Source organism: Haliotis rufescens, unplaced genomic scaffold (assembly GCF_023055435.1).
Source record: "Haliotis rufescens isolate VD_foot unplaced genomic scaffold, xgHalRufe1.0.p SCAF_1, whole genome shotgun sequence".
NCBI classification, from domain to species: Eukaryota; Metazoa; Mollusca; class Gastropoda; order Lepetellida; family Haliotidae; genus Haliotis; species Haliotis rufescens.
The window spans coordinates 68,861,879-68,881,100 of record NW_025963779.1 but is presented as its reverse complement, the minus strand read 5'-3'; the positions used below and the strand labels follow the sequence as shown (position 1 = coordinate 68,881,100).

At 42.0% G+C, this 19,222-nt stretch overlaps 2 protein-coding genes across 3 annotated transcripts; both read right to left on the bottom strand.

The window, feature by feature from the left end:
* Positions 1–8,506: 8,506 nt before the first annotated feature.
* Positions 8,507–11,189, bottom strand: LOC125372032 (zinc finger protein 184-like). The gene is made up of 4 exons (XM_048380906.1): positions 10,652–11,189; positions 10,186–10,409; positions 8,804–9,046; positions 8,507–8,587 (listed from the first exon to the last, which is right to left on the bottom strand). The coding sequence occupies exons 1-4, from the start codon at positions 11,187–11,189 to the stop codon at positions 8,507–8,509; spliced, it is 1,086 nt and encodes a 361-aa protein (XP_048236863.1).
* On the bottom strand, positions 10,860–17,825 carry LOC124134076 (zinc finger protein Xfin-like). 2 transcript variants are annotated; one of them, XM_046498715.2, is made up of 3 exons: positions 17,624–17,825; positions 11,203–13,945; positions 10,860–10,906 (listed from the first exon to the last, which is right to left on the bottom strand). In XM_046498715.2, exon 2 carries the CDS (start codon positions 13,847–13,849, stop codon positions 11,207–11,209), a length of 2,643 nt encoding a protein of 880 aa, XP_046354671.2. In that variant the 5' UTR covers positions 13,850–13,945; positions 17,624–17,825; the 3' UTR covers positions 10,860–10,906; positions 11,203–11,206. The 2 variants fall into 2 exon arrangements, with proteins under 2 accessions (XP_046354671.2, XP_046354670.2); XM_046498714.2 differs by lacking the exon at positions 10,860–10,906 and adding an exon at positions 17,176–17,196 and having other exon boundaries at positions 11,207–13,945.
* Between the last annotated feature and the right edge of the window lie 1,397 nt (positions 17,826–19,222).

Sequence of the window (19,222 nt, the reverse complement as noted above, 5' to 3'; positions counted from 1 at the left end):
AGAGCAGGGGATGGGCCGTCCCCTATATTTAAAGGGGTGGGAATGAGAGCAGGGGAATGGGCCGTCCCTATATAGTTAAAGGGGTTGGAATAAGAGCAGGGGAAAGGGCCGTCCCTGGATATTTAAAGGGGTGGGAATGAGAGCAAGGGAATGGGCCGTCCCTGTATAGTTGATGGGGCGGGAATGAGAGCAGAGGATAGGGCCTTCCCTATATATTTAAAGGGGTGGGAATGAGAGCAGGGGAAAGAGCCTTCCCTATATATTTAAAGGGGTGGGAATGAGAGCAAGGGAATGGGCCGTTCCTATATAGTTGATGGGGTGGGAATGAGAACAGGGGATAGGGCCTTTCCTATATATTTAAAGGGGTGGGAATGAGAGCAAGGGAATGGGCCGTCCCTATATATTTAAAGGGGTGAGAATGAGAGCAGGGGAAAGGGCCGTCCCTATATATTTAAAGGGGTGGGAATGAGAGCAAGGGAATGGGCCGTTCCTATATAGTTGATGGGGTGGGAATGAGAGCAGGGGATAGGGCCTTTCCTATATATTTAAAGGGGTGAGAATGAGAGCAGGGGAAAGGGCCGTCCCTATATATTTAAAGGGGTGGGAATGAGAGCAAGGGAATGGGCCGTTCCTATATAGTTGATGGGGTGGGAATGAGAGCAGGGGATAGGGCCTTTCCTATATATTTAAAGGGGTGAGAATGAGAGCAGGGGAAAGGGCCGTCCCTATATAGCTAAAGGGGTGGGTATCAGAGCAGGGGAAAGAGCCGTCCCTATATAGTTAATGGGGTGGGAATGAGAGCAGGGGAATGGGCCGTTCCTCATATATTTAAAGGGGTGGGTATCAGAGCATGGGAAAGGGCCGTCCCTATATAGTTAAAGGGGTTGGAATGAGAGCAGGGGAATGGGCCGCTCCTCATATATTTAAAGGGGTGGGTATGAGAGCAGGGGAAAGGGCCGTCCCAATGGGCCGTTCCTCATATATTTAATGGGGTGGGAATGAGAGCAGGGGATGGGCCGTCCCCTATATTTAAAGGGGTGGGAATGAGAGCAGGGGAATGGGCCGTCCCTATATAGTTAAAGGGGTTGGAATGAGAGCAGGGGAAAGGGCCGTCCCTGTATATTTAAAGGGGTGGGAATGAGAGCAAGGGAATGGGCCGTCCCTATATATTTAAAGGGGTGGGAATGCGAGCAGGGGAAAAAGCCTTCCCTATATATTTAAAGGGGTGGGAATGAGAGCAAGGGAATGGGCCGTCCCTGTATAGTTAAAGGGGTGGGAATGAGAACAGGGAAAAGGGCCGTCCCTATATATTTAAAGGGGTGGGAATGAGAGCAGGGGAATTGGCCGTCCCTATATAGTTAAAGGGGTGGGAATGAGAACAGGGAAAAGGGCCTTCCCTATATATTTAAAGGGGTGGGAATGAGAGCAGGGGAAAAAGCCTTCCCTATATATTTAAAGGGGTGGGAATGAGAGCAAGGGAATGGGCCGTCCCTATATAGTTGATGGGGTGGGAATGAGAGCAGGGGATAGGGCGTTCCCTACATATTTAAAGGGGTGGGAATGAGAGCAGGGGAAAGGGCCGTCCCTATATATTTAAAGGGGTGGGAATGAGAGCAGGGGAAAGGGCCGTCCCTATATAGTTAAAGGGGTGGGAATGAGAACAGGGAAAAGGGCCGTCCCTGTATATTTAAAGGGGTGGGAATGAGAGCAGGGGAATTGGCCGTCCCTATATATTCAAAGGGGTGGGAATGAGAGCAGGGGAATGGGCCGTCCCCATATATTTAAAGGGTTGGGAATGAGAGCAGGGGAATGGGCCTTCCCTATATATTCAAAGGGGTGGGAATGAGAACAGGGGAATGGGCCGTCCCCATATATTTAAAGGGGTGGGAATGGGAGCAGGGGAATGGGCCGTCCCCATATATTTAAAGGGATTGGAATGAGAGCAGGGGAATGGGTCGTCCCAATAAATGCAAAACGGATGGGAAGAGGGCAGGGTGAATGGACCGTCTTAATATATGTACCTGATGACAAGCGTTCTGATGCAGATTTATTGAGCTATATTGTGTGAGGTACGATAAGCAGAGTTACCTCCCTTAAACCACACAGTTGGCGACCGCTCGCGCACATAGTACGGTCATTCTCAGTTGAAGGGAGCAACTGCTTTCGCTTATTTTGGACTCACTGTTGTGAAATCATTTTACCTAGTAGTATCTATAATATACTTTCACATGTGGGCATGATGCATTAGGCAACTGTAAAGATTACAAACATTGCATGACACTTGGAATTATCTTCGCCCTTGATTATTGTATCTACATTGTCATGTCATTTTCCGCTATCGCTAAAACAATGTTCCACAAATTAAAAACTGCAGGAAAATATGTCTGCCAACCAGATGTTATATGAAGCATCGCAAGAGGCGTGCGTCATTATCATTGGTTGGTTGGTTTGTTGTTTAACGCCGCACTCAGCAATATTCCAGCTATATGACGGCGATCGAGTCTGGAACAGACAATCCAGTGATTGACATCATGAGCATCGATCCGCGAGGGAGACGACTTGTTTTGTTTATTTGTTGTTTTACGCCGCACTCAGCAATATTCCTGTTATATGACGGCGGTCTAGAAATAATCGAGTCTGGGCCAGACAATCCAGTGATTGACATCATGAGCATCGATCCACGCAATTGGGATTGATGACATGCATCAACCAAATCAGGGAGCCTGACCACCCGATCCTGCTAGTCTCCTTTTACGGCAAGGGTTGCTGAAGACCTATTCTTAACCCGGATCTTCACGGGTGTTTCAGGACAAGGCCCGTGCTCAACGTGCACGAACCGTCAATGCTCACCCCAGCAGCACAATACTCATTGAATACCATGGCCAGCAATGAGTTCAGAACTTTCCCCTATTGAACACGTCTGGGACATTATAGGGAGACGTCCGCGTAAACACATCGCCATCGTCGAGTAACTGTTTGACAAATTGTTTTGGTAAAGTTTGGTTTGGGTCTCAATTAGACCGGCAGCCCAGAGCACTTTGGTCAAACGAACAAGGTACCAATATCCGAACACAGGAACATTTACTGTGTAACCCAACATATTCATATATGGATGTCTGCCGGGGAGCCCCTGCTGCGTGTGGCCCCCGGAACATTTACTGTGTAACCCAACATATTCATATATAGATGTCTGCCGGGGAGCCCCTGCTGCGTGTGGCCCCTGGACACCCAAAAGAAGGGGCCATTCAAGGGCTGGATCAAACATTGGAGGTACCACATGAAAGTAAGTGTAAATGAACTGGTACATCTCACAGAGTACAGAATGGGCCACGCCAGACAAATCTTCCTCTGCAAAAGGCTTGCCAGACACCCCCAAAGAGGGTCCCAAAATTTGGGCTGGGTTAAACATTGGAGGTACCACATGAAATCAACATAAAATGAACTATTTCACTCTACTAAGAATAAAAACCCCATTGCCAGACAAATCGTCTGCTGCATAAGGCCCGCCAGACACCCCCAAATGTTGACCCTTAATGCACTCAGTGGACACTCTGGTAAAATTTGACCAGAGTATACATTCAAAGTACCAGATGAAAGTAAGTTTAGATCAACAGGTACATGTTACTGAGTACAACACGGCCCATACCTGACAAATTGTCCTCTGCATAACGTCCGCCAGACCCCCCAGAGAGGGTCCCAAAATGTGGGCTGGGTTAAACATTGGAGGTACCACACTGGGGGGTCGCGCCTTCAGATTATAACAATTGCAATACAAACCAGGGGGGTCCAAGAAACAGGTTCTCATGACCTGCAAGTATGATCATGTTAATTCTAGTTCAAGTGGGAAATCACGCCATTAAGATAATTACAATGCCAAGACAAACCAGGGTGTATGTATGATCATGTTTATTCAGTTCAAAGTGTTTTATGACTTGATAAATGCTTCAAGTTATATTGTGATTATAACGTCAGTAGCACTATTATTAAGATTTCATATTTGCATTCAGAGGTTGGCAGAAAAGAAAAGGCTAGGTGTGGTTTGGAAACGGCTTTTCTTATAACAAAAGAATTCACATTTGCTTGAAAACACAGCTCTATGGTAACAATGATATGGGAATTTATACAAAATTCAGTCAATCGTGACAGATCAACAATTGCTTGTTTAGAATTTTGTGTTGTGGAAAACACCCTGAATGGATCAGGTTAATGCAACCTTTCTTGGCATTTTACCGGGAGGTAAGAAAAGTTTTCCCTGGAAGCTTGATGTCGATTTCTCGAGAGAAGTGACGTGCTCGTCACACACCTCAGAAAAAAAAAGTTAAATTTATTGTGTATGGCTTTCCCTTCTTTATTGAGGGTATTCAAAAACATATATATATATATGTACACTAGGTCATCCTGGGTTAGAAGTCTAAACACATTTAACCGTGGCACAGCTCACGCGCCAATATCATGACTCTCTGTCTAGTGTAAGACATTTATTCAAACAGATAGATGGCAAATCTGAGACGTAAGGCCTTGTGAACATTTAGATATATAGTGGAGGTTTCATAACAGATATTTGAGTATTGAAATCAAAACCATGTCACATTATGAACATACATTTACATTTAACAACAAGAACAAAATCATAAAACATGATGGGTAATTACATTTCACATTTGGTGGTGCGATAGTTTTGACGAGGTGAATATCAGTAACGGCCCTTCTCTTTTGAACAGAAAAATATTTTTGTATCCAACCGTGACACTCCGAGAAAAGTTGTGAAGATCAGGACGAAAATACATCAAGAATAGAACATTCATCTTTTCGTGTCACCAAACCCTGTTCATCTCTTTCCGCGACCTGACAAACTTGATATTTTCACACAGGTCTGTGCCACGATTTTGTTAGGTTTCTCGATACGATAAACTTTTCGGGACCGACCATAAATATGGAAATATTTGGCCGGAATTCAGCTTTTTAGATGATAAAACTTGCTAAATAAACGGAGATCATAGGTTTTTAAACACAATTATCACCAAAAGATTTCCAAATGGTATTAGGGACTGTCATTTACCATTCTTATAGCAGGCTTTGAGGACTACCTAAGCATGTTTGGGTTTGTAGGAATCCATAGCCAAGCTATCAGGCTATAGCAGGCTTTGAGGACTTCATAGCTGATCAGATATATATTAACAAGAATCAGATTCATGCCTTTTTTTATTACATTTCAACGACAGGCCTAATCTATGATATCAATACTAGTATTCAGAGACCTGATTTTATAAATACGTGATTTTAATCTCAATAAAATCCTTCCATCTTTAAGAACAAAACATAAATTTGACCATCTGTTGACTCTCAGAGCTGATGTCCAATATTTCATTATGCACACTGGGATTACAGAGGGTCAGCTGTGTGGGGTGGGGTGAGTGTCTGTCTAGCGGGCCTTATGCAGAAGAGGATTTGTCTGGCAATGGGTATTTTGTAATAAGTAGAGTGTAATAGTTCATTTTATGTTGGTTCCATGTGATACCTCCAATGTTTAAGCCTTATGCAGAGGAAGATTTATCTGGTGTGGCCCATTCTGTACGCTGTGATATGAACCTGTTCATTCAAACGTACCTTAATGTGGTACAATCGATATATATTCCAGACCAATTTTACCCGTGTATACCTGAAGGGTCAACTTTTTGTGGGTGTCTGGCGGGCCTTATGCAGAAGATGATTTGTCTGGCAATGGGTATTGTGCAATAAGTAGAGTGCAATTGTTCATTTTATGTTGGTTTCATGTGGTACCTCCAATGTTTAACCCAGCCCAAATTTTGGGACCCTCTCTGGGGGGTCTGGCGGACCTTATGCAGAGGACAATTTGTCAGGTATGGGCCGTGTTGTACTCAGTAACATGTACCTGTTGATCTAAACTTACTTTCATCTGGTACTTTGAATGTATACTCTGGTCAAATTTTACCAGAGTGTCCACTGAGTGCATTAAGGGTCAACATTTGGGGGTGTCTGGCGGGCCTTATGCAGCAGACGATTTGTCTGGCAATGGGATTTTTATTCTTAGTAGAGTGAAATAGTTCATTTTATGTTGATTTCATGTGGTACCTACAATGGTTAACCCAGCCCAAATTTTGGGACCCTCTTTGGGGGTGTCTGGCAGGGCTTTTGCAGAGGAAGATTTGTCTGGCGTGGCCCATTCTGTACTCTGTGAGATGTACCAGTTCATTTACACTTACTTTCATGTGGTACCTCCAATGTTTGATCCAGCCCTTGAATGGCCCCTTCTTTTGGGGGGCCAGGGGCCACACGCAGCAGGGGCTCCCCGGCAGACATCTATATATGAATATGTTGGGTTACACAGTAAATGTTCCGGGGGCCACACGCAGCAGGGGCTCCCCGGCAGACATCTATATATGAATATGTTGGGTTACACAGTAAATGTTCCTGTGTTCGGATATTGGTACCTTGTTCGTTTGACCAAAGTGCTCTGGGCTGCCGCTCTAAATGTCGTTACAGTTGAAGTGATGTGTTCTGCAAGGTGAGGGCCCTTGTCATATATGCAGCCAATTTCTGACGACTTGAGGCTTGCATGGATACAAAGTGTAACCTGGCTGATTTGTTTTCATTGCACACAGACGATGTGGATCTTTGCTGGCTTTATGTGCCTGGCCCAGATTTGAATATTTACTGGCTGCAATTACACAGTTCAAGTCTTGTCGACTGTGGCATTAAAGTACATTCACTCACTCAGGACAGTATCAAAATGATCAGGACACATAAAACAGCTCCAGACTGGGCATGTATTATCCTAAATAGTTCCCAAATATGTGGAACCACACAGGAAAGACACCAGCCTTTGTTCACATAACAAGTATAGGTAAACAGATACAAAATTAAACCCATGGACATGTGAACATCTTTACAATGTTCCACACAACAGGACCCAAACGTCGGTACAAAGAGTCATTTCGCTGATATGTTCTCAATGATTTATCATTGCCTGAAAATAGGTGTCTTGATCCTCAATAAATATGGGGGGCACAATTCACTGTGTAGAGTTGCATCCCTTGGGCACGCCAGAAACCTGTAACCTGGTTCAAATCCCATTTCGCCCCCAATTTTGTTTCTTGGTTTGTCGGCATCATACCCATGCTTGTGGGTTTCACCAAAGAGGTTAACATCTAAGACCTGCATCACTGCAGGCTTTCCTCCCACATTAAGTTGATATGCCCTGATATAACTTGAATACTGTTCAAACCAGTGTTAAATATCACTAACATATCACTAACTCACTCACTCATCATTATAATTTTCATCAAGATATATCGCCATGGTGATGATATATGTATGACCTCTTGAAGTCATAAATCAGTTATATTCTGATCACTGATTAACAAAATAATCTATCACATTTGCATATTCATTGAAATATCTATGCACCTAACATTTTCATGGCACCATATTACAATAACTCTCAATTGGTAAAATGACTTTAATATTTATGAAATATTTCAGAAACTTAACACATACATTCATGCCAATACAACACACAAAAAACATAACACCTCAGGTCAAAAGGTTTCTAAATTTTCTAGTAAAACATAAAAGTATTATAATCTGTTTGCACTGTGACATAAATTATATTCAAAGTCTTAACATATACCATACTTAAAGTGTCTTGACATCATACAACAGTATGACATCATTTACAGTAAGTACTATTGGAAACAAGTACATTTTTCTCAGAATTATGCTGTTGTCATGATTACTTCAAAAAGAAAAAGAAAAGAAAGGAGCAAAAAATAGATCAAAGTTTTTGTCTTCTTACATCCCTATACATAAAAAATATTGGATGTACCTGTGAAAATGATGGATCAGGTTTAGAAATATAGGGTCAGACATAGGGTCAAAAGTATCCATATACATGATATAGTCCTAGAGCCCATTCCACAAAGCAATCTCAGTGCAAATATCATCGTAACTCTTTACTGACATACAATACTCATAGTGCAAACATCGCTTTGTGGAAAGGACCCCAGAAGAATAAGGTAAGGTGACCCATTACCTGGGTAATTGACAAATCAGGTTTATAAATATATGTGGCCAGAACCCCCTGTATTACTCAGAAATTGAAAGTCACTTTATTTTCACTGGTCACTGACCTGGGTCCCTAGCAATCTGATGACATCTCAACCCAAAACTTGAAACTAAATTTGAACATTGGTAAACATGACTAACAAATTCATCATTCTAGAAGAATACATTAAAACCGTATTCTGTCATGTAAAGAATTGTACAGCACTGCCCCACTGCAATACATAAGGTATGTAATACCTCCCCTTGCTAACACTGGTTACTGCGCCTTGCTTACACTGGTTACTTCCCCTTGCTAGCACTAGTTACTTCCCCTAGCAAGCGCTGGTTAATTCCCCTTGCCAACATTGGTTACTTCCCCTTGCCAACATTGGTTACTTCCCCTTACTAGCACTGGTTACTTCCCCTTTGCTAGCACTAGTTACTATCCCTTGCAAGCGCTGGTTACTTCCCCTTGGTAGCACTGGATGTTCTGTGCCTCAGACCTTTCCTCCTCGGTTCCATTCTGAATCAGAGCAACATCATCAGGTGAGGTTTTACTGATGCTAGCACCCACTGTCCACTTTTCATTCACAGGATGCTGTTCACTTTCCGTCTGTTTGGCGATAATAGCTGTGGTCGTGATCTTCTTGGCGGGTGTTGGTGGAACTCAGACATAAGGTGGCTGTCGCTTTTGATGCACTCGCAGACCAGAAGATGCAGTGAATGCCTGTCCACACACATGTGTCTTTATGTGGTCCTGCTTGTCAAACTGCTTGTTACAGAAGCTGCAAGAAAATGCCTTCAAATGTTCCAAAGATTCCTTACAGGTCTTTGAGTGTTTGCTGAGGTCGGGAAACAGATTGAACCTCTGGTGACACTTGCTGCACTTGTACACATCCCCACCCATATGTTCGGAGTAGTGGGACTTCGACTCGTGGCTTTCGAAGAACTTGCCACAGAGGTTGCACATGACTTGAGTGGACTGGTTAATAGGAGTGTGGTGTTGAAAGGATATGCTCTTGGGAGCATTGTGCTGAACACATTTTTTCTTAGGTGTGTTGTGATTGTTCTTGTGTTGCTCTAGGCATTGGAAAGAAGCACATTTGTAGCTGCATAGTGGACAGGGAAATATCTTCGGTCCTGTAAAGCACCAGAAAACAATATCACATATTTTTCAACTTCTAACATGTATCATCAAGTAATAACACATTTCTCACAAAGGGATGTATCTGGGTTATATTTTCTTACCTTACCAATGTGTTCTCAGCATTACATTCAATGCAATAAACTAAAAGTAAGCTAAAAAGTCTTTTCCTTTTCATCATATGTATTGGCCACATTATCAGTGAAATACAAATCTCTGCAATTCTATAACATCAGTTATAACTGTATTAACATATTAACAGTTTTCATTCATTTAGAGCAACAGTTTCTTGTTCAGATTTCTTAAAATTATATTATATGAATTTGATGATATTATTCATATTACAATACTTATCATGACACAAAAGATTGCATAGAACACAGAACCAAATATATGCCTCATCAACCCCCCCCCCCCCCCCTCACCACCACACACGCACCTTGACTTATATCTTACATAATTCATCCTACAATTGCTACAAAAGTGCAGGATAATATGCTCCATTAACTGGCTGCCCTTTTAGATTATAGTCCATCGTGATGACACCTCGCTATCCCAGCACACGGAGGCCATAACCATTCCAGCTGATGGGAAAGTCTTTGCCTTTTTTACTGCATGCATGATTATGATAAATTCATGACAATTATATTATGATGGTGTTTGATTGTGCACAGGATTTTTTACTGCTAGTATATATATCCTAGACTTGTTCACCACTAAAACTTTGGTGTCACCATCTCCTTCTCACTCATCAACATATTACAAAATTCTCTTGCTCCTGAATGTAATCTGAACTTACAGACTGATGTCAATATTTGTGCCTTTCGAAGACAGTTCTAAATTAGCTATGGTAGCGAGTGGACTAAGGGTATTTATCCAAACAGAATGAAGATATGATGCATCCAAGTCTCCACACTTACCCTTATGTTCCAGAAGATGCAGTATCATGGTGGAGAAGGACCTGAAGGTCTTCCCACAGGACGTGCAGGTGTGGTCAGCTTTCTGCTGGTTCCATTTCCTGGTATGACATTTCCCCGACTAAGCTGCCCCTCATCAGTCTCAGTATCAACTTCTGCACTGCCTGCATCATGAACCCCATCACCTGCCACATCATCTGATTCATACAAATCTTCTATCTCTTGAGCATCTACTACTTCATTTTCTACTTCAATGTTTTGTTCCTCATCCTCAATATCAGAGCCTGGTGGACTACATTAATCTCAAAACCTTCAAAGGTGACTCAGACATTAGGTTTCTCTCCCATATTGTTCGCTTCTGCACCTGGACAGATCCCGCAGTGAATCTGATAAAGGCGATCATTGGAGAAAGCTCTACTGCATTTGTGGCACTGATGGTCATGGGTTTTCATATGTTGATGCAGCAATTCCTCAGACTTCCACTCCAACTGGCAGACATCACAAGGGTAGGTAACCAATGGCATACAAGATGACTCTTTGTCGGAAGGTATTGGATGCAGAGCCAGTTTGTGTCTGTTGAGATCTGATGCTAACTTGTACCATTTGTCACAAATATCAAACCAGTGCAGCTGATCCATGTGAGTCTTCATGTGGTAGCGATGGGAATCAGAATTAGCAAAGTGTTTGTTACAGACCTTACATTCATAAGGTTTCTGCTTTTTTAGAGTCATCTGCTGAGACAAAAGCTTCGGACAGACAGCAGCAGTCACAGCTTCAGGCTGAATTTCATCCTTCTGTTTAGATTTGTCAGTCATCCCAAATGGTACATTAAGAACATGTTTGGCTATATCGGGCAGCACTGATGTGTCAAGATTCATGAGGGTTTTGTTCAGTGCTATTTGCGGATAGACATGCTTCATCACAGGAGCCTTGGGAAAAACAAGAAGCTGTTTGGAGTCCAGGCAGTAGAAATTATCTGATGTCTGTGGCTTGCTCGACGCAATGGCAATATCTTCTCGGCTATTCCCCTCCTTGGCAATATGTCCTTGACCCTTCCCCTTCATGGCAATATCCTCTTGGTTCATATCCTCCTTGGCAATATTCTCTTAGCTCTTCTCCTTCGTGGCAATTTCCTCTTGGCTCTTCCCCTTCGTGGCAATATCCTCTTGGCAATATCCTCTTCGCTCTTCCCCTCCTTTGCAATATCCTCTTGGCTCTTCCCCTCCATGGCACTGTCCTCTTGGCTCTTCCCTTCTGTGGCCAAATCTATTTGGCTCTTCCCCTCTTTGGCAATATCTTCTCTTATCTCCATGGTAGGATATGTCATGATATGAGAATTTTGGTAATAGGGCTCGTAACGGTAACGGTAGCAGTTTTCTGTTTTTCTGTTTCTTTCATGGCATCTCAGTCCAATTGATGTTGTGAACCTCCGATCACAGATTTCGCATTTATATTGACTTTCACTAGTGTGTGTCCGAACATGTGATTTTAAGTTATCTGACTTCTCAAAACACTTGCCACAATACAGACACTCATATGGATTCTTACTCTTGTGAACTAGACGATGTACTTGTAAGTCAGTTGCGTACATGAATCCAAGGCCACATTCTATACACTCAAATGGAGTCTCTTTGGGATGAAGGTTTTCATGTTTTCTCAATGTCTCCTGAGTGGCAAATTTGAAACTACAAATTCTACATGAGTAATACATTCCATTATCATCTATCATATTCATTATTATATCCATCATATTTTCATCCCTGGATCTGCTATCCAACATCTGTTCCTCCTTCACGGTGGAGCTGTTCATCTTGCTATCAAAGGCATCACAGATCTCGTTGTCTTCCTTTGCTGGAACATCGTCTGGAATTTGTCCAGAACTAACACTATCTAATGAAATCACAATGTCATCATCAGCTTTGGAGCCAGACTCTACAGGTTTAGCCTTTTCAGTTGTTTTTGTCATGACCTTAATTCCATGAGAGCTTGGTTTAGGATTATTTCTGTTCCTTCTCTGACCTAACGTGCCATCACTTTCGGGTGTGTCTTGCACATTAGCTGTGTATGGCTCAGTTATCTCCTTTTCAGAACTACTTGGGGGAACACTCTCTATACTGCCCTTACCCGAAGGTCGCATGAAAGGTGACACGTAGCTACTCTTCTTCATTGGTTCAGCAATCGCATCACACAGGTCCGCAGTCTCTGACCCTCCATCAGGCTGCTCTGCCTCTGTTAGAGTCTGCATCGCAAGAATTGTATCTGGGTCACCATGTTTCTTTTTTGTCTTAATCGCTGCTTCAGTACAGTTCCTGCGAGGTTCCTGAGATAACTTACTTGGTCTTCTGGGGAGAACTTCATCATCTCCATTATCAGAAGCATCATCAATACCAGCAACACGTACATCTGAATTCTGCATTCTATTCCTCAGATTACCACTGACTGCCGTGTTCACTTTGTACAGTCTCACATTTGAGTGTTTGCTTTTCATGTGAAACTTGAGCCTACTGCTGGTGATGAAGCTCTTTGGGCAGTAATGACATGAATAGGCACGTTCCCCTGTATGTGTCTTCATGTGGATCTTCCAGTTGTACTTTCTCCAGAAGGTCCTTGAACAAAAATGACAGAAATAGTCACGTTCCCCTGTATGGGTCTTCATGTGGATCTGCCAGTTGTATTTTTTTTTGAAGGTTCTTGCACAAATTGGACATGTGAATTCAATAGGTCCAAGCATACTTGAATGTTCCTTGAAGTGAGTCTCGAGCTCAGACCCTGAACTGAAAGTCTTGTGAGGTGTCTCTGTTGAATGTGATAGCGTGTGAGTCCTTAACTCATATGATGTGCAGCATTCATATCCACACTCCTCACAAGCATATGGCTTCCAAGATGCAGATATTTCCAAACTGTCCTCATCATTAGAACAATGGAACATCTTTATGGTATGATCAATCTCTTCAGCACTATGAGCTCTCAGGTGACTCTCTAGAATGAACAGGTACTGAAATCTCTTTCCACAAATCATGCATTCGGTGTCCTCACTGTAAGATAGAGGTGTCTGTTTCTTCTCTATCCTTGTCACAGAAACATCTGTACTTGCATTGCTCTTCCCTGGACTTTTACCCTGAGATTTGGCTGTGGAGTCTTGTGGAGATTTGCTTTTAGACTTCAGATTCACGAAACCTGGAAGTGGGTGAATGTCAGTCAATATCTCGCCATCACAATCCTTCACTCTGTTTGCTTCTTCAGGACTCTTTCCTCCAACTCTGATGCCACAATTCTTTCCACTGTGTGTTCTTTCATGGTATCGAAGTCCTGAAGAGAATGCAAACTGCTTACCACAAATTTCACACGTGTAAGGCTTCTCTCCAGTGTGTGTTCTGTAGTGACACCGGTAGGAGTATCTTCTTTCGAAACCTTTACCACACATTTCGCACACATACGGCATCTCCCCCAAATGTGTCTTCACATGCTGCTGGAGGTCACTTTCAGAGGAAGTCTCACGGTGACAGCTCTGACATGTAAATGATGACTGCATCAACTGGTGGTTGGCTTGATGCTTCTGGAAAAGCACATCAGAGACAAACTGTTGATCACACTGGTCACAAGACAAAAGCTGATCGTCTGAGATATCAAACTTTTCATCATGAACCAGTACAAATTTCTCTTTTCTTCTTTCTGGCTCACTCTTGCTGGTGTCTAATAGAACCGCCATTGCATCTGATGCCATGATATATCTTTTGGGTCTTTATACATTGAGATTATTCAAGGAGCACTAGCTTGGACCGACAGGTATATACAGGGCCAATCCAGATCATTCATCCGTCTGAAAAAATGAACATTTTGATGTGCAAGTAAAGTAAGAGAGTGATAGACAACAGAACTCACTGCTTGAAGTTAACGTTATTTGTTAGCATTCATTATACATTGTTTAATGCTCATCAAATGACATACAGATGGATAAATGGATACAAATGGCAGCCCTACAAAGATATTTTCAATATGCCTGATATTTTGGAAATGGCCACATATGTATAAAATCATTAACACTGGAAACATGGATCACTTCTGATTATTCTGTAGCTGGGGCCATACACAATATGTCAGAATCACCACAGTCAACGACAACGGTGCAAGGAAATATATTGAAAATAGTGGGTGAGTGAGTTGGGTTTAACGCCGCTTTTAACAGTATTCCAGTTATATCGCGGCGTCAGCTTAATGTGGGACGAAAGCCTGAAGTGATGCAGGTCTCAGACGTTTACCACTTCGGTGAAACCCACGAGCACGGTATGGTGCTGACAAACCTAGAAAAATAAGCGGGGCGAACCGGGATTAGAACCCACAATCATAGGTTTCTGGCGTGCCCAAGGGACGCAACTCTGCACAGCGAATCGCAGCGCCTGAGACGACTGGGCCACCCGTGCCCCGGAATTATTTGAACTGGGTTGATGTTTCTTTCTGCTTGTTGACTGAAGTCCCAGAGTTACACCATAAGCTCAGAAGCCTTTATCACTTATGCTGAGTCAGCATGCTGAGTTGGGCTTTGAAACTGCCCTCCTACTGTGTTGCAAAACGAACATGTTTCTTGAAAACATTTGTTGAAAGACATCAATCATGTATATTTTAACATAAATGTTTAATAAACATAATATTGTAATATTCACAATCATTCTTGCTTACTTAAGTGTTTATTTATAAACTACTGTTAGCAGTGTATATTTTGGATAGTTGAGATTTTAGAGCCACAAGGCCTTACACGTATTTACCCGATTCCATTACTAGTAGCATCTTACAAGCATGGGTTGCTAAAGAATGTAGGATAGTGATATTACTGAAACACCGGACCCACATATATATAATATAAATATATAGGCCCCTGAAGCAGGATAGTGATTAGGGGTGCAGGGAATACACTATGAGGTGAATACGATTCGTATCATGGTTGGTTGGTTGGTTGGTTTGTTGTTTAACGCCGCACTCAGCAATATTCCAGCTATATGACGGCGGTCTGTAAATAATCGAGTCTGGACCAGACAATCCAGTGATTAATCATCATGTGCATCGGTCCACGCAATTGGGATCGATGACATGCATCAACCAAGTCAGCGAGCCTGACCACCCGATCCCGTTAGTCGCCTTTTACGACAAGCATAGTCACCTTTTACGGCAAGCATGGGTTGCTGAAGACCTATTCTAACCCGGAATCTTCACGGGTCACGTATCATGAATATAGGGTAACGAATATGAATATTAAATCACAAATACAATAACAAGTCAGCAGATGATATATTATTTGTTATATTCAGTGAAAAAATAACAACATAAAGTATTTGACATGATTTGTTAATTCTTAATATATTATACATTTATATACTGCACTTATCCAGGTACTAGTATTTGCTCAAATGTGACAATGACCAGTGACCACAATACTGTCAAATTATATATTATATGAGTGTTGTCTTTGCAGAAATCTATGCATATAATTTGTTCTTATGGATATTTTTTAGGTATAGGGTATGTAAATACACATGATTCCATATTCACAAATATTCAATTCTAGTGGCCTCGAATAACAAATTCAATTCATGAATGGATATGGTTCAATTCACCGAATACGCGAGCACTAATAGTGATATTACTAAAACATCGGACCCATATATATAAATAGACACTAAAGCAGGATTGTGAGATTCCTGATACACCGGACCCATATGTATAAATAGACACGGAAGCAGGATAGTGATATTACTAAAACATCGGACCCATAGGGCAATGTTACTGAAACACCAGACCCTTATACATAAATTGGACCCTGAACCAAGATAGTGATATTACTAAAACATCCGACCCATATATAAATAGATACTGAAGCAGGATAGCGATGTTACTGAAACACCAGACCCTTAAACATAAATTGGCCCCTGAAACAAGATAGTGATATTACTAAAACATCGGACCCATATATAAATAGATACTGAAGCAGGATAGCGATGTTACTGAAACACCAGACCCTTATACATAAATTGGACCCTGAACCAAGATAGTGATATTACTAAAACATCGGACCCATATATAAATAGACACTGAAGCAGGATAGTGATGTTACTGAAACACCAGACCCTTATACATAAATTGGCCCCTGAACCAAGATAGTGATATTACTAAAACATCGGACCCATATATAAATAGACACTGAAGCAGGATAGTGATGTTACTGAAACACCAGACCTTTATACATAAATTGGCCCCTGAACCAAGATAGTGATATTACTAAAACATCAGACCCATATATAAATAGATACTGAAGCAGGATAGTGATGTTACTGAAACACCAGACCCTTATACATAAATAGGCCCCTGAACCAGGATAGTGATATTACTAAAACATCGGACCCATATATAAATAGATACTGAAGCAGGATAGTTATGTTACTGAAACACCAGACCCTTATACATAAATAGGCCCCTGAACCAGGATAGTGATATTACTAAAACATCGGACCCATACATAAATAGACACTGAAGCAGGATAGTGATGTTACTGAAACACCAGGGGGCCATTGTACAAAGCGACCTTAGTGCTAAGGTGATCGTCACTGCCATACCTTAACATAGACTTACAACAGTTGTAGTGCTTAGGTTGTTACAATGGCACCCAGACCCATATGTATATAAATAGGCCCCTGAACCAGGATAGTGATATTAGTGAAACACCAGACCCACATGTATATAAATAGGCCCCTGAACCAGGATAGTGATATTAGTGAAACACCAGACCCACATGTATATAAATAGGCCCCTGAACCAGGATAGTGATATTAGTGAAACACCAGACCCACATGTATATAAATAGGCCCCTGAACCAGGATAGTGATATTAGTGAAACACCAGACCCATATGTATATAAATAGGCCCCTGAACCAGGATAGTGATATGAGTTCAAGTAATATCACTATAGATCTATATAGATCCTGCTTCAGGGACCTGTGCTTCACAGGTATAGTAAATAATTGTGTGATCAATGGAAATAAATCAACGTCATTTACATACCTTGCCTCGTCCTCGCCCAAACTTTTTGAAACAAGAACCAATCAATCTATTGAATCAACGATACATAGGCCTACATCATTCATTTCTGTCAGGGCTCAGCATAGAACAGTGACACCCCACGTCACAGCTGGTAGCTTCACCCCACACAGCGTCGGGGAATTAACCCTGTCACCTCCCCCACCAAATTTCAGCGCACGGAATTTCGGAAGTCATGTTTGATGGCGATGGGCAAGAGGGTGAACTCATTACAACATCGGAGAAATGTAACTGATATTTCTATTACTAAATTCATATGGGCCAAAACCCTCACCCTTAACTAAGGATCGAAGAGGAACGAGAGATCTGTGAAGAGCAGTCCGCAGCCTGAGCCAATTAGCGCTATATATTTATTAGCTGCGCAAGGTAAACTGCATTGTTGCCTAAATAAATATTCAGACATAAATCTTACCAGTTCCATATGTTCACACGTGACACATCCCAGTAAACATGACCCGAATTTCACATTCGTGACCAACTCGTGCCTTCTTGCAGATAACGGAAAGGGGCGAGTGGTGACGAATGCCGAATTTCAGTGCAAGACGACGAAAAACAGGTCCGAGGGCTGTGGAGCCGATTTAATGTACTGGCTCCGCTGAAACGAAAATAGATTTCGCTGGATTTGTAGCACATCAATAGGCTGGCAGACTTTGAATTTTAAGATCAATGTAATTATGTTAGGGTTTTTAGTTCAGATACCGAATGCGGTTTAGACATTTTAATTATCGATGCAAACCATGGAAGATGAGGTATAATGTTGTGGGTTCTAAAAAGTACGAATCAAGATAGGGTACCTCAAAATAGATGCTGCGTCAAAAACTCCTCACAGCGATAGGTGTCACGCGCTGGGAAAGAGCTTGGTTTCGCCAGGCTACGACGTTAAGAGTTACCTCCCTTGTCCAGAAGCGCTCAGTTCTCGATTGAAACCAACTTGCATGCCTCAATTTATTCAACTTTATTGCACATTGATCATAATTATAAATAAGCTCAGGCTATCATGGCTCACGGTGCATTTTCCTTTCTATTTATTTTCAGGTATATATGCAACTTTAGGCTTCGACATATAGCTGTCAGGGATCGAGTCTGAATATATATTTGTATGTCTAGTCTCCCTGCTATTTGTAAGTTTTACGCCACTTTTAGCAATATTTCAGCAATATATCAGCGGGGTACACCAGAAATGGGCTGCACAGAGTGTACCCATAAGGGGATTCGAACCCAGGTCTTCGCGTGACCAGCGAACGCTTTAACCACTAGGCCACAATCCTATATGAGTAACATGGCGCGGCGGCAAACAGTCTTATACCCAAGTATATTTTATATTTCATCTTTGTTGAGTATCATTTTTGAGAGGGAGATGTCTATAGGAAGTTGTTCCCCGCAGTTGTAGCTGGGCAACGTTGTTAAACGCAATGGCCGAATGATCGCATCTAGATGTGGGAGAGTTCTGACAATCGGTATTGGGAGAAAAGGTGCAGACAATCGACGTGGCAATTATGAGTATATGCGGGAAAGACCAAATTAACCCCCTTGTTCACAAAATGGACTTGTCCGACATGGCCGAGGTCGGATTCTATTCAGGAAGTCATCATTATTTAAATACGGGTAAAAAGTTTTAAAGCTTTACATTTTATTAACATCCTTAAAGAGGCTGTATAATGTTGATATCTCATATCAGAAATAAACGACTCGTGGTCGTTGATTATCATATTTTAAAGCACTGCAGGGAGAATAAACCACTCGGGGCAGCGCCCATCAACGCACCATAAACAAGCCATGTGAATTCATGTGGATTGTGTCTGTGATGCCATGTCTTTCAGCTTCGGATTGCTGCTCCCCTCATGATAATTCTCCCTGCAGTGTCTAGTGAGTTGTTCCCCACAGATGTAGCTGGGCAACGCAGATTAACGCAATGGCCGAACGAAAAGTGGGAGAAATATGACAATACAGAAAGGTAGACAATCGACGTCAAAATTGTGTGAATATACGGGAAAGACCAAAATTACCACCC

Coding starts and splice junctions, on each gene's coding strand:
- LOC125372032 (XM_048380906.1), bottom strand. CDS start 11,189: ATGAAGGGGAAGGGTCAAGGACATATTGCCAAGGAGGGGAATAGCCGA. Junction 9,047..10,185: donor TGACCACACCTGCACGTCCT/GTGGGAAGACCT, acceptor CCTATTAACCAG/TCCACTCAAGTCATGTGCAA. Junction 8,588..8,803: donor AGGACCACATAAAGACACAT/GTGTGTGGACAG, acceptor GCTCTGATTCAG/AATGGAACCGAGGAGGAAAG.
- LOC124134076 (XM_046498715.2), bottom strand. CDS start 13,849: ATGGCATCAGATGCAATGGCGGTTCTATTAGACACCAGCAAGAGTGAG.